At 46.4% G+C, this 15007-nt stretch overlaps 1 protein-coding gene across 1 annotated transcript in view; it reads left to right on the forward strand.

The window, feature by feature from the left end:
- The window catches only part of LOC119454084 (uncharacterized), a 20602-nt gene extending 18595 nt beyond the window's left edge, over window positions 1-2007 (forward strand). The window contains exon 7 of the mRNA XM_037716091.2: window positions 1533-2007. Coding sequence (XP_037572019.1) covers window positions 1533-1834 — 302 coding nt within the window. The 3' untranslated portion in view covers window positions 1835-2007. The remainder of the gene's footprint in view (window positions 1-1532) is intronic.
- Window positions 2008-15007: the final 13000 nt, after the last annotated feature.

Consider the following 15007-nt stretch of genomic DNA (forward strand, 5'->3'; position numbering starts at 1 on the left):
TCCCCCATATCTCACAATCACGTAAAAAATATGGGGATCTCATATAAGCATATTCCCATATTTCATGTGGAACACCATGGGGGAACAAGGAACATATGCCTCACAATCGCCATGACTAAACTCTGAACTCATGGGGATCATTAGGCCTTCTTGTCTCTCTGTGAGGTTCTCACATAAAAATATTCACGTTCCCCTATATCATCACATGGGGCATGCCCCATATTATATATGAAACACGCAAGTTTTTGCATTTTTTTTTCTTTTTTATGAAGGTAAAAAAGGGAAACAAGAGCACGAAAGTAGAATATGGTACTGCTGCGTGGATACGACGTATTGCTCATCCTTTTTTTTATTTTTTGAGCGAAAGGCTCGAAGGGGGGGAGGGTCAAAGGGCTCGCGCTCTTCTTACCACGTTGTTTTGTTTAATTAAGGCTTAACGCTTTTTTACAGCAAATGGTGACGGAAACGCTGTTAATTAGCAGAAGTACTAAGCAAGCATATTAAGCCACATCTTACAAGGGAGTTCGTCCTTGTTGGTGCATGTAGAGCAGATGTTGATGCGCAAACAATATTACAACGAAGTTGGAGAAGGCCGTATAGAAGGCTGTATAGTAGGCCGAAATGTGTGTCTAGTTATTCGGGATTATACATTCAGTACTATATTTAAACACCCATGGTTCTGTCACCACGTTTGAAAATTGCAAGAATATAAGGGACAGCATTTAGAGTTTTCATTTGATTGCAAGAAGTTTACTCTTCTTTTTTATGCAGAACAAAGTAAAGCAAGTTCTTATCTACAAGTCTTATTGAACGAACAAAGTGCAGACGTTTTCAAAACTAAGTACAATATCACTTCGCACGAGAAAAAAAAAAATACCAAGCACAATAGGCATGGAGAAGCCATATACGTTAAACAATACAATTAAAATATAACAACTAAGAACAAAAAAAAACAGCGCTCAGATATCCCACGTCCTGTGAGAATCGATGTTAGGCGAAGCAGTGTTAACGAAAGTTAACTAAACAACCATGAGAGCACCAGGACGTAGGCGGCTGTTTTATGACATACATGACAAGCATGTCATGACCTATCATTTATGTTCGTCATACACTATTGTGATACTATGCCATTTTTGGTACATACCAAGTTAACTATAAACGACCATGAGAGCAATAAGACGCAGGCGGAGATTGATAGACAGACAATGTCAAAGTGGTATACGATCACCAAGAAATGATTCGCATTTAAAAAGTATATAGGTATGCGCGTTATGTCGGCTACAATTCGGTACATACAATATCCAAAGAAATTACTTGGCCAACCGTGGCTGCCATATTCACAAAATAATAGTTAAAAAAAGGATGTGCCAATACAAATTACACAATTGCACCGTGTCACCCCGCACGTAAATACAATACCCGACGTGGTTTCTTGGTTCACGTGATATGGGTTTGGTTTGGTGCATATATGTATATATGTTAAGCATATATGTCTCTATGGGACAACTTGACGGGCTGTTTCTCTTTTCCAGGAAGCATGGCCGTGAAAGCATGGTATGATGAGATCAAGGACTACGACTACAACAACCCGACCTTCAAGTCCGGCACGGGTCACTTCACGCAGCTCGTGTGGAAGAACTGTCGACGCCTGGGCACGGGCGTCGCGCGCGGCAGGAAGGGCACCATCTACATCGTGTCCGTGTACGATCCGCGAGGAAACATCATGGGCCAGTTCGGTAGCCAAGTCACACGGCCCAACGCTGGCGGAGGCGGCGGTGGTGGTAAAGGCGGCCACAAGAAGGGACGGCGCCAGGAACAGCAGGACGACTACTGAACGAGCCCGACGCCAATGTGTCGTGCTCGTTCAAGGAGGTTGTTACGGCGCTCGACGTCGATGGAGCTTTTGGCGCCACCTTACGACACTCTTTCTATGCAACGAACCAGTGGCAATCTCACTCGCGCGGCATGGGAAAAAAGAGAAAAAAATATATGTAAAATTAAGCGCCAGTGTTTGCGTCGCTTTGTTTTCTGACGACGATGATTCTAGGTGCAAACAAAAGTAAAGATACAAACGTGAAAGATTCCGCGGGTTAAAAAAAAAAGGAAAAAAATTCACGCATTACCTCCTCTGTGAGTTGTCTAAGTATGCGCAAGCATTTTGCCACTTGCTCATCTCCACGCAGCCCGGTGTCATTATCAATGCTATTAAACTTGATCTGACCAACCGGTATAAACGACAGCGCTACGGCGCCACCAACTGCTGCGGACAGCGGTGCAAGGTGAACTGATGAGGCAAGTAAAAAGTACTGCAGGTGGCAGCGCCAGGTGCGCTTATGACGCTGCGATCATTGTACGCTGATATCGCTCTTCAGCGCCTTATCCACCCGCGTCGAACCATTAACAACAGAGACCAGCCCGGTTGATATCCGGCGGCCGCTGCCTATGACGCGGCCGCGCGGGGTCCTTATCTTGAAATGGATCTGCGATGGGGACACAGTGCGGCGCGTGCTGTGTTCTCGCCGCTTAGTTGGCGTTGAAGCGAGAGGCCGCACGACTGTGAATTCGCTCGCTCCTGCAGACGCTATCTTGAACGCGATCGTCATACGGGATGGATGGTTTTACTCGTTGGTCAAGCTTACGCATTTAAAAATGATATTTTCAGAAGATAAACCGCTATGGTATTAAAAAAAACACTTCGCAAGATAAAGTAGGCCATAGGCAAAAAGGACCAACTCCCATGATTAACAGTGTACAAGCCAAAGCTTCTGGGCGAAAACCGAATTTCCTCGATGCCTCAGCACGTTGAAGCAAACTGAAGACTACCGCTCAGGCTTAGCATTGCAAACATCGCAGTAACGTTGTCAGTCCGTATTGGCAGGACATTTTTATTATTATTATCGGAGAACTCGTATAAAAAAGGTTCACGTACTTTTGATCGCCGGTACTCGCCAAGCGCCGACCTCCAAAATTAGCGTATTTGGGAAGAACGTGGTAATCTGTCCCCTTCTACCTATTGGTCCACCTATTAGACCAGTCATTGGGATCCGTTTAAGTAGACAGCCAAATATAACTTTCTTTGAAATTATTTCAATTTAATTTTGAAACATAACAAACTATATACACCGTTAATAGAGCAAGAAGTCCCAAAGTAAAGACTGTCAGGCATGTCCTCCTGCTTACAAGTCAAAGTGCAGAATAAAGCGAACCTTACGAGTAATAATGAGGATAGAAATAAACAAATAGCAAAAAAACGCAAGAAGGTAAATGGTATCCAATTAATTAGAGAAAATACAAGCGCAAAGTATTTGTGTATTAATACAATTTATGATAATAAGCATGTACTGGGAATTAAATGTTTTATGACTGCTGTTTGCGCCACTACAATTCTAAAATAATATCAGAAGTAATTCAGTCAAGAAAATAAGACTGGTCTTAGAAACACTGGCGGATGAGTAGTATTGTATCTACCTTGCATATACGGCACAGATGAACATATAGCATACATATGCATAAACATATGCGGGATATCACCGTGAACGCGACGCTGAGCGCGGAAATTCCCCTGGAGTGTCCATATAATTGTTAACTCATAAAAAGCTGTAATAAACAGTAAATATTGCTTTTCGTAAAGAAAAGAAGGCGTTATTCGAAGGCCGGGAATAGCGGATCAATCAGGTTCTTTGTTATTTGCACATACTTAAGAGGTGATGCCTTGTAGAAGCTTAAAAACTGCAAGTTAGTGGCGCTGTTTTAAATCGGGTATTATGTTTCACAGTGAAATCGCCGAAAAAAAATGTGAGAAAGACAGCTCATCGTCATAAGAGCACCACCAATCCATGCCGGAGATTGGCGTAAAAAAATGTTTTCCTCTCTCTCTGTCCCCTTCAACCTGGACTGGCCCTCTCCTTTCCCTAATGTTTATGACTAACTCACAAAAAAAATGATTACCTCAGTTACGAGTTGTCATGGGACAATGCAAATGTCGTGTGCTCCTATAATTGTACTGTAGTTGCTGAGCAGACGACAGCCAAAGTATCAAGAGCATCGAGAAACAGTCGGCATTCGGCCTTGTTTCATATGTGCATGGAAAGAAGAAACAATAATAAAAAAATTGTCGCAGTTTCACCGCAAAGGCGAAGCATCAATTGCGATAGCACATTAGTAGAGAGCTATATGGAGTAAGGATAGTGGTTTCATCAATTGTATAAACTTGGACATGCAGCAGCACCAGCAACGCGCAGAACTGTTGTCGACGCCGTCGGCGTTTTGCCCGCGTTCGCACCGAACGCGCGCGGCGTTGGTGACTGTTGCCGGTACGTCTGGGGGCGGCTCGAAGGTTTTCGACGAGATCAGAACGGGACAAATTAGTAGATAGCTATACGGAGTGAGGATAGTAGTTTTATCAGCTGTATAAACTTGGACATGCAGCAGCACCAGCAACGCGCCGAACTGTTGTCGACGCCGTCGCGTTTTGCCCGCGTTCGCACCGAACGCGCGCGGCGTTGGTGACTGTCGCCGGTGCGTCTGGGCACCGGCAACACCTATCCACCTTGCTAAGATACGTACCAATCTTAATCCACCTTGATCTAATGTGTATCAACCTTAATCCACCTTAATTCACGCTGATGGTGATTTTTTGGTAGCACTCGTTGAGGACAACACCAACTTTTCTGCCTACGAGATGTATAATGCCTTCGCATTAAAAAAAAACAAGGGTCTTTAGGTCCTTCCTAAGAGACATTAAGACGAGAGCCTTTTTACCTTCCTTTCCGCTTCAGTGAACCCTTCCTTGTGCCCTTCCTTAAATCTTTCCTTGCCATTCATTGAACTCTTCTTTGTATATTATTTATTGTGCCTTTTGTTTGTTTCATAGTTCCCAGACGCGCAAACACAAAGTGTTTTGTTCATTTCCCATTCCTTTCTTTATTTATTTATGTATCACATCCAACTGCTCAGTCCGACATTTGCAGAGATAATCAATCCTTTCTTTCTTCTTTCATTCCTTCATGGATGCACAACCAATCTCTTCCTCAGACACCTACCACTGACTCCGCTCGGACCCATGGCTGAGTGTCGTCTATATCGCAACGAACGCAAGAGAACATGGGCCGTATTCTGAAACGTTCGCCTAGGCGAAATTTCTTTTTTCGCTTTCAGGCGTGCGCCGATTGGCTGTTTTAGCAAAATTGGATGAGCTGATTGGGTGGTTGAGCCCGACGTCATTCAATTTTGCTCAACCAGCCAATCAGCGCGCACGCTGATTTCGCCTAGGCGAAATTTCGCCTAGGCGAACGTTTCAGAATACGGCCCCATATGCAACGCCTCCTCTACATGTGCCGCCGCCGCGCCGTCAGGTGCGGCATTCCCTTTCGCGAGCTCTGCTCTGTCGAGGTAGAGTCTAGTACACTCTAGTGGAGGCCTGAGCCAGCAAGCGCGAGCCAGCGCCACGAGGACGCTAGGCGAGATCACATGACTTTCTGTACCGCAGAGAAAGGCCATCGTCTGATGAGGTATATAAAAGTGGGTGGGATAACTTTATTGTAAGGTCCTGCGGGCTATACGGGGCGCAAGGCCTCATAGAGCGGGCCACTCCCACGTTGGGACCGGGAGTTTTAGCTCCCTGGCCGCATCGTGGGCTCGCTGGACGGCCCAGAGCTGTTCCGCCAGGTCCGTGCTGCGTAGTAGAGCACTGCACGGGCCGATTTTTTCAGCCCGGGCCCGGCCCGGGCCCGTTTTTATGTTGGGCTGCCCGCCCGAGCCCGATCAAAACTTTTATGGCGAGACCCGGGCCTGGCCCGGGCCCAGAAATAATCTACGTTACCCACCCGGCCCGGCCCGCCACCCCTTTACCTTAGGCCCGAGCCCGGCCCGAGACCTCATTTGATGTTTTTCAGAGTTGAGACGCCCGAGAATAACTCGCTGCACGTTACATGCACACCACCAGAAAGCCAGAGCCCGGCCCGGGCCCGCGTCAAAAAACCCGAGCCCGGCCCATGCCCGGGTCAAAAAGCACACGCCGTGCCCGAGCCCGACCCGAGCCCGTGAAAAAACTGTTGTACCCGGCCCGGCCCGGCCCACGGGCCGGGCCAGGCCCGGGCTTTCGGGTAAGCCCGAGCCCGTGCAGTGCTCTACTGCGTAGTGCTTCTTGTAGCCTGGCGGAGTCTTGATTCTTGTTTTCGTGGGTCCGGCCACACGGCCAGAGCAAGTGATGTACGTCTAGTGTTCTAAGGCAATTTTCGCAATATGATGTTGTGTATAGCTCAGGCTAGTAGTGATGTAGTCTGTTCTGCATGGGGTACGTGTTAGTTTGAAGCATTCTGAAGGTGATGGCTTGAGGCCTGGTGAGCTTATTGTGAGGTGTGCTGTATACGTATTCTGCGGTCTAGATAAAAGTGCTTTGTGACCGATGAGGCATATAAAAGTATGCCGAACAGAACTATGAAAACGTGAAGGAAGCATCAAAATTCGACTCGGAAGACTTCGACTGTTCCCACACATTTCACACATTCTTTAACGGATGGCTATATTTTTGGTGAATTGTGAGCGCGCGGCGGCTGTGCGCCGACCGCCGTGACGTCATGTGTACCAGCTTGCAGCTGCAGCACTAGGCGTTGTTGTAACAAGGCGTTCAAGTTGTTTCGAAATTGTTCGCGTCATGTGTGCCATCTTGCAGCTGCAGCACTAGGCGTTGTTGTAACAAGGCGTTCAAGTTGTTTCGAAATTGTTCGCGTTTAAGTTACTGAGCACTGTGCAGAAACAGGGCGGCGATTTGCACGTTGTGTCGACAATATACACACGCCGCGTCCGTTCGGCGTCTGCCGCAATCCACCGTCTACTTGCGCCCTGCAGCGCTGTGACGCGTCCACTGCGGAAGCGCACCCATATTGCTAGGCGGAAGTTTCAGGACCAGATGAAAATTATTGAAGGACCCTGCTACTACGATGCCACAGCGCCCTTTCGCTGACATGTCGCAGCTCTGCAGCAAAGCAGGGCTCGTCTGATAGTCACTGTCCTCGAATTGCTCGCAGCGCAGAAAGGCATTGGCGAGACCCATGTTGCGTGCGATGGGTGCACAGCGCGAATCCATATCCTTCGAAGCTTCTTCGGCTCTGCCGGAAAGGTATGACGCGGCTTGTCTCGCCCGACGATACTTTTCTCCCACCCTCGAGCGCAGCAGCGCAGAGGCATTCGTCTGCGTTGTGCCAGGTGCTTCATTGACCTCATTTCAAAGCAGCACACAACACAAACGGCAATTTTGAAGACTTGGGCACAGGCGCCGCTTGTGAAAACAAGTAGGCTGCCGCGAGCAGCTGCGCAGTTGTGACGTCGTTCGCTGCTGCCCGGTGCCGTTTCATGCGGGTGGAAAGACGCGGGCGATGCCTGGCACGCTGGTATCCGGCACCGACAACGTCACAGAAACGTCACTTCATCTAGTTGACGGTTGGGCCGCTAAGCACGGTATTGTGCGAAAAATACATTACCTTCATTAGTCTCCGCTATTTTTTGCCTCAAAGCAAGGTTGTGTCAACCAATTTCAGCACCCAAGCTTTCATTTAGGTTAAAAATCTCGGCGACAAAAGCTTTATTCAGTATCCCTTTAAGGTATGAGGCAAAGTGCAGGGAAGTAAGTTTAAAAAACGATAAACAATACAAATTATTGATCTACATCATAAAGCACACTTTTTAGTACCATGTGAACCTTTTAAAGTATGTATTTTTTTCAAAATTTTTTATTTGAAAAAAACTTCATCAATTGTGGGTCTCATGCCAACACTCATAACTCTAATTTAACTCGATAAAAAACACAATGTTTGGTAGCGGTATAGGCAAGGCTTTGGTCTGTGCAATGAACCAAAATTAATGAGATCAGATGAATACTTGAAGCATAGTGATGAAATAACCAAAAACATGCGTGTGGTTTGTTGTAAAAGGCAACCCTATCAAAACTTGTGGCACGATTTTACTTGTTGATGTTCATTGCACACCCAATAATGTGATAAAAACTTAGGCTAAGTTTCAATAAAAATATTTATTAGGCAAAAAGTTGCGAATGTTTGCGTTTCATGAAATCGCAGAAATGAGAAAATCACCAAAAAATGGTGGAAGTTTCACCCGGAAGGCGAAGCATCAATTGCGATAGCAAATTAGTAGAGAGCTATACGGAGTAAGGATAGTAGTTTTATAAGCTGTATAAACTTGGACATGCAGCAGCACCAGCAACGCGCAGAACTGTTGTCGACGCCGTCGGCGTTTTGCCCGCGTTCACACCGAACGCGCGCGGCGTTGGTGACTGTTGCCGGTGCCTCTGAGGGCGGCTCGGAGGTTTTCGACGAGATCAGAACGGGACAAATTAGTAGAGAGCTATACGGAGTGAGGATAGTAGTTTTATCAGCTGTATAAACTTGGACATGCAGCAGAACCAGCAACGCTCAGAACTGTTGTCGACGCCGTCGGCGTTTTTTCCGCGTTCGCACCGAACGCGTGCAGCGTTGGTGCCTGTTGCCGGTGCCTCTGAGGGCGGCTCGGAGGTTTTCGACGAGATCAGAACGGGACAAATTAGTAGAGAGCTATACGGAGTGAGGATAGTAGTTTTATCAGCTGTATAAACTTGGACATGCAGCAGAACCAGCAACACGCAGAACTGCTGTCGACGCCGTCGGCGTTTTTCCCGCGTTCCTCTTGTCTGATTTTGCTCGTGTGGCACTCCGACTTCCTTGTACTGATTGCCGGCAAACTTTCATTTTGTGCGTCGTTGCGCTCTAAACTTCCCCATTCTGTGGCTACCAGTAAGAAAAAGTAAGCGACAGAGAGTAAGCACATCCACCAAACAATCCGCTGTTCCTAAGCGCGCGCGAAGCCTTCAGAACGGAAACAACGCGTGCAAAACATTGCACGTCTACCTAGTGAGGCATTTGTTATTTTAATTAATAAATAAAGTGTTGATAATGCTATTAGGGCATTATTACTTTTTTGTACGTGATAGGATCGTTCAATAACCAGCAAATAACAGGAAACCAGGGCATTTTTTCAGTTGCACAGAAAACTGGCACTTTAAGGTTCAGTTTCGTAGACACCGGGTGGGTTTACATTTTTTACTATCTTTTGAAAGAAACTGCGTAGGCAGAAACTTTTTTTTTCCAGCAAAATGATGGCGAATAATTTCCTCATCTAACAAAGCGGAAAACAAAAAACTGACATTATAAAAAAAGTTTGCAGTTTTGACTTGGCCTCACACCTTAAGGCTTTCGCCTTAACAAAACAAGCTACAGATTTGCTGGAAGTACAGTGCCTAGAATTCTAGGCACTGAACTGGAAGGGAAGACGACGAAGATGATGCAGAGCGCGCGTCGCACCACGCGCCCGTGAACGCGAGCAGCGTTATCGGTACTAGAATGGGGGAGTAGGTCCAGCGGATGCCAGCGCCGATGGTGATGTAAAAAAGGCTGAAATTTCGGCGGCGCTGTCGGCGCTTTATCCTGCACCTCCGACCAATAAACGTTTGCTCCGGCTGTTTCGGCAGCCCCCATTGGCTGATGCAACCTCACGAGCTTAGAAGCTGTCGTCTGCTCAAAGCACCGTCGTTATTGCGTCGATCGTTTGCATTGTTTCCGTCGCTCTTTTTCCGTTTTAGTTACTACAGATTGGGGGGAATTATATCAGTTTTGCCGCCACCGAGTATCAAATCTAGATGCAGCAGAGTGAAATGCCGGTAAAAGCTCCATGCAGTGGTGGTAGGGTGTCCGACGCAACAAGCGTCCAGATGGCGCTCGGAACCGCTCATTCAGGTGAAGGCGACGGTGGCGCCACCAGCTTTTCAATATAAAAAGCCTCAGCGGGGAGCCCGCGTAGGACCCACTCCCCCAATCTAGTAGAGTGTACTATCGACGTGGCCATCGAACGATGTGGAAAGACACGACTGTCCTGACGTGGCATTGGGCCAGTCGTCAAGCTGGTCGATGTGCGGTGCGGATGCTAGATGTACGGTCTGCGTTTCACACTTAGGGGAAAACTCGGAGCGCCTTGCAAGGCGCTCCGAGTTTTCTAAGTGTGAAACAGACTGTACCTGGACCTGCGACTGCTTTTCAGGGCGCTGACCGAACGCGAGAAGGTCGCCGAGAACTCCAAGCCGGTCCTGGATGCTCACACTGTCGTGTAATGTAAGTGTGACTTGCTGCAATATTTCCCAAGTTATCTCTTAAGGCTCCGTTCATAAGTACGAAGTTCTTGTTCTTCCCCTGTGAGTTGTGGAATTTGGCTTTCAGGAGGAGCTTTTCGATAGCACTTATTGCTTGCCACGTACGGCCGTTGCTAAGCCTACTCAGTGTTCTCAAGCAGGAAAAAAAGTTTTTGTCCTTTTCCTGTAGAACTAGTGACTATTTATTTAAACATGCTCTGCAATTCGTCTTTCAGAAGCAGCTTTTCGGCAGCACTGCTTGTAACGTACGGTTGCACATTTAATTCTTTCCCGGGCCAATGCTAAGCCTACTTAGTGTTCGTCGTAGGGAGGTTTGCGTTCGTCGATATGAAGGCAGACCTTTCTTTATATTTTCCTTTCGTGGCATTGCTAAACCTACTTTGTATTTTTCGGTAGAAAGACAGTTTTCTTTCCCATTTCCCCTGTAGGACTTCTAACTTGCTTTAAACGGACTCGGCGTTACTTGATTTAAACGGTCCCTTGCCCACATTAACTTGCGTCTTCCATGCATTCGATGGCGTCCCGTAGGGGTTTGCTTTTAGAATTGCTCTTCAAAACAGTCGATTCGATTTGTCGGTTAAAAGAACGTCAACCAACTGTATTCATTTTTCCTAACTTTACATACAGTAAATGCAATAGAATATAACGAAGATAACCAGTGGCCACGTTTCTCATGACCATGTCTGGCGTCAGTTCCTGCCGTCTACGACTAGCAGACGCTCATGGCGTCTTAGTGTTATATTTTTTCCGTAGTGAAGCCATCATGGCTGCTGCATGTTCGTGGCGTATGTCCGACGTTAGGCTTCACCGTTACAGCAAGCCTCCACAGGCCGGGATTGAAAAAACATTTCCAGTTTCGTCTGAAACGCGACTTAAGCGACAGCAAGGTTGATTAGTGCTGCGATCGAACTCCTCTGACGGCGTTCTAACAACGCGGGAGACTCACGTTGGCCCGACCAACGCCTTCTAAAAGGAGGCATTGGCCCGACGCAGCCTGCTAGACAAATGCTGCAGATTTGTGCCGCTGAAACAGCGTCAGACACCAGGCATCTCGCAGCGCTGAGCTGATGGAAGAACGCCTGCAACTGCATTGCAAGCGACGCGTCTCGGTTCGCCCCGTTCTGCGCTCAGAGCGGTGTATTCGCCACGGTGCACTGCTAGCCTGAGCTTTGTGCACTACCGTTCCTACCGAGTAGCTGATGCGCATTCGAAGGCAGAAGACGCTGCCCCTACTCCGCTGCAGATTTATTTATTTATTTATTTATTTATTTATTTATTTATTTATTTATTTATTTATTTATTTATTTATTTATTTATTTATTTATTTATTTATTTATTTATTTATTTATTTTTGAAAACCCTCTTTATTGCTAAACGCGTCTCGGTTCTCCCCGTTCTGCGCTCAGGGCGGTCTATTCGCCACGGTGCACTGCTAGCCTGAGCTTTGTGCACTACCGTTCCTACCGAGTAGGTGATGCGCATTCGAAGGCAGGAGACGCTGCCCCTACTCCGCTGCAGATTTATTTATTTATTTATTTATTTATTTATTTATTTATTTATTTATTTATTTATTTATTTATTTATTTATTTATTTATTTATTTATTTATTTATTTATTTATTTATTTTTGAAAGCCCTCTTTATTGCTAAAGAGGGTGAAGATTCTCGTAGTCTTCATGGTTAGCCCTGGGCACTCCTGGTCCAAGGCGCGAGCGACTTCTGCTGCCCGGCAAGCTCGCGCGCTCGTTCGACCAGTTGAACTGATAGTCGATTTCGGGACCGGACAGTGGAAGCGGAGCGGGATGGTGCGCTCACTTGGTTTCGTTATTTTTTACAGCCAAGCGCACCTAACCTAAATACATTCCGCCCGTGGGCCACGCGTGAGCCATCGATACCGCGACAGCGTCCGTGCAATTACTGTCGCAATCATGCAGGCTGTGTTCGAGCAATATGAATATTAAGAACGGCGTCTATATTTGCAATGGCCGCGCTGAAACGCAAGCAATGTCCTGGTAAAGCAAGCAGTATTTGCAGTATTACTGTGCCTAACAAGTGCTTCTGGCGTCTGCTTACCTGGCGACACAAGCCAATGCCAATTTGGGCAAGCAATATATACGAGGACACTTCGGGCGTCTACTCTCCACTTTGCTTGCTTTCAGGTCGGTGTTTCATAAATGTTGTACAGGTGTATGTTTTTCTTTTTTGTCACTTCGAGGCTTGAATGTGTTAGGAATATTTTTATATGGTTTTTCTTGAAATGGGCAGAAATCCAATAGCAGTTCTGCAGGCCTTTCAGGGCTAGTTACTACAGAGGTACCCTTGTCTAGGTGGTTATTTCCTTGCATATCTGAAGCATCATGTATCACGACCGCTTAAGGGTGACATAGTCGGGTTTGTTACGGTAGCGTACAGTGCATATATTAGCCTGAATACACACACGGACGGAATATGTGCTTCGACCGTTGAAGCGTTTATTGGTGTTGTTCCTCGCAATACGCAGCTAATATTTGTCTCGGCCATGGCGGTGGACTTGGAAACCGCTTGCTGGAAAACGAGTAGATAGATGTCTTACCGAGGCGTCTCACAGCTGAGAGGATGGAGCCATAGTTTCCTATAAACATTATTTACCATAGGAAAATCTGGTGCTTCGTCGTGATGTCAGCGATAATGGGGAGCAGCATACAAGGCGTTTGCATGAACCATATTGAAGACGAGTCGAGTACGCTTGTCGGGCTGAGATAGATGCCTGTGGTGCTCACGTGAACGTTCGCTGGTCGGACATAACCAACACCTTCTATAGAAGCCATTTTGAATGGTTCTGGGAGGCCCAGTTGACATGGCGAGCAGTGACAGTGTGGAATTCAAATTTTTCGCGCACAACTTGCGTCCGACAACAAAACATAAGCTCGCCTAAATTATAAAGAATGTGGATAACAGAAACAATACGACGACGAGTCTACAGGGACGTGTACCGTGGAGCTAACGTGTACCAGCTTCCACGCGCATAGAATGCATCGGTCTCTCGCTACCCAAATGAAAACAGTTGCCTGTAGTTTGCACACTAATTCTATAACCTGATAAGTACAAAGTTTGTCAATGACAAACGTTCAAACAATGCACGAGAGGTGAGGGCCGATGCCGCCTCCCTCCGCCTAGCAGACGGCCGAGAACCCCTGGGTCTCAGCGGCTCAAAAAAATATACGGATCTGGTCAGCGGGAGAATACGCTTCAAGTGCCTCGTACAGGTTTTCTTTCCTAGTTTTTTCTAGGAATACAAATGCGCCGATTTGAATGTGATCGACACGTTGCTCACATTAACGAATATCGGTTGTACGTCGGCCATGCATTCCTCATTGCGAACTACGTGGTAAGCTCATCGCTGAATTCCAGCGAAAAGCTGGAATTCAGCACACGATGAGCACGCGATGAATTCAGCTTTTCGCTGAATTCAGCGAAAAGCTGCAGTTTGACTTGCACGTGACCCACTTTGGTGTAACGCTCGTACTATGTCGTAGTATACGGTAATCGATGCTAGTATGGTTGTCAGTATACCGTATCGTCTTTTAAGTGTGGTTAGGTTATAGCGAAATGAATAGGGCGACATCTTTCTCATTAAAAAATGAGTGAAACGCGGTAATCCCATTCCGTTGGTCTCTGTCAACTAATAGCTCTTTCGTATATGCTACTCTCGAACACGTTTCTACAGGATGCCACACAACCCAGGCTAGATACAGCGGCTGCTTTCTATCAGTTAGGACCAATACGCCGTAAACGATGTACACCCATAATGGTGCAAATTGGTCTATAACTCACTCTTACGCCGGTAAGGGTGAAAGGGTGCGAGCTATAGACGGCAAATCACCCTTCAGGGTATAAACTGGTTTACAGTCACCAGATTTACACAGGTGAAAGTTATTCCCCCCCCCCCCCCCTAATGGTGAACATTGGTCAATACTAGCACCTTTACACCCGTAAGCAGAAAAGTGCGTTAATTATAATTCGCACAAAACCCGTAGAGAACACGTGTTAGTTAAACCCTTCAGGGTGTAAATCGATCTGCAGTATAGCTTTAGCCACTTACCGGCATACGTCTCCTTTTTATGTACCTGTCATGTCCTGAGGATGACCTTGGAATGACCTTGTTAGTGATGTACTTGAAATCTGCTGCGCCAACGCTCCTGCGCACTAACGCAGACGTTATTTCTAGCCAGGCATAGCTTTATTTTTTGGTAGCCCGAGAATGAAAACGGGTGTCAGGTGCACCGAATGTATAAGCCAGCGCGACGATTACGAATTGCACATCTATTTATCTAAACTTGGCTTCTTTTGGCTCCAAGCATTCGTCGGGCTTTTTTTTAACGTAATTTCACATTCCAATTTCTTCGTTCTGCAAAGATAACCTCACGTAACCATTATTATAATTAATGTATTAAATGTTATTGAAACTGTATTAAAATGCCGCGAGGTCACCGGGATCGTCTCGCTCTTCGCAGGGAGTAAACGCCGTTCTCGATGGGACCAGTGTTCTGGGCTGACGCAGAGTACCAGCAACTTGGTAAGTTGTTACTTTGAGCGCTTTGAGTGCATGCAGCAGCACAAATCAAACAATATTGCCGACGTATTTAATATATTCAAAAACAAGACAATTTAAATATTAGCGTTATAAATTTACGTTTGTTAAGGAGAGAGAGAGAGAGAGGAGATGCGAGCTTTCGTAATATCCGGCAGTGTACCTTTGTTACCCCAACACGGCACTTGTTACAGACAATTTAGAATGGCATTAAAAAAAAAGTAAGAGTGAGCACCGGCAGAT

Source organism: Dermacentor silvarum, chromosome 5 (genome assembly GCF_013339745.2).
Source record: "Dermacentor silvarum isolate Dsil-2018 chromosome 5, BIME_Dsil_1.4, whole genome shotgun sequence".
NCBI classification, from domain to species: domain Eukaryota; kingdom Metazoa; phylum Arthropoda; class Arachnida; order Ixodida; family Ixodidae; genus Dermacentor; species Dermacentor silvarum.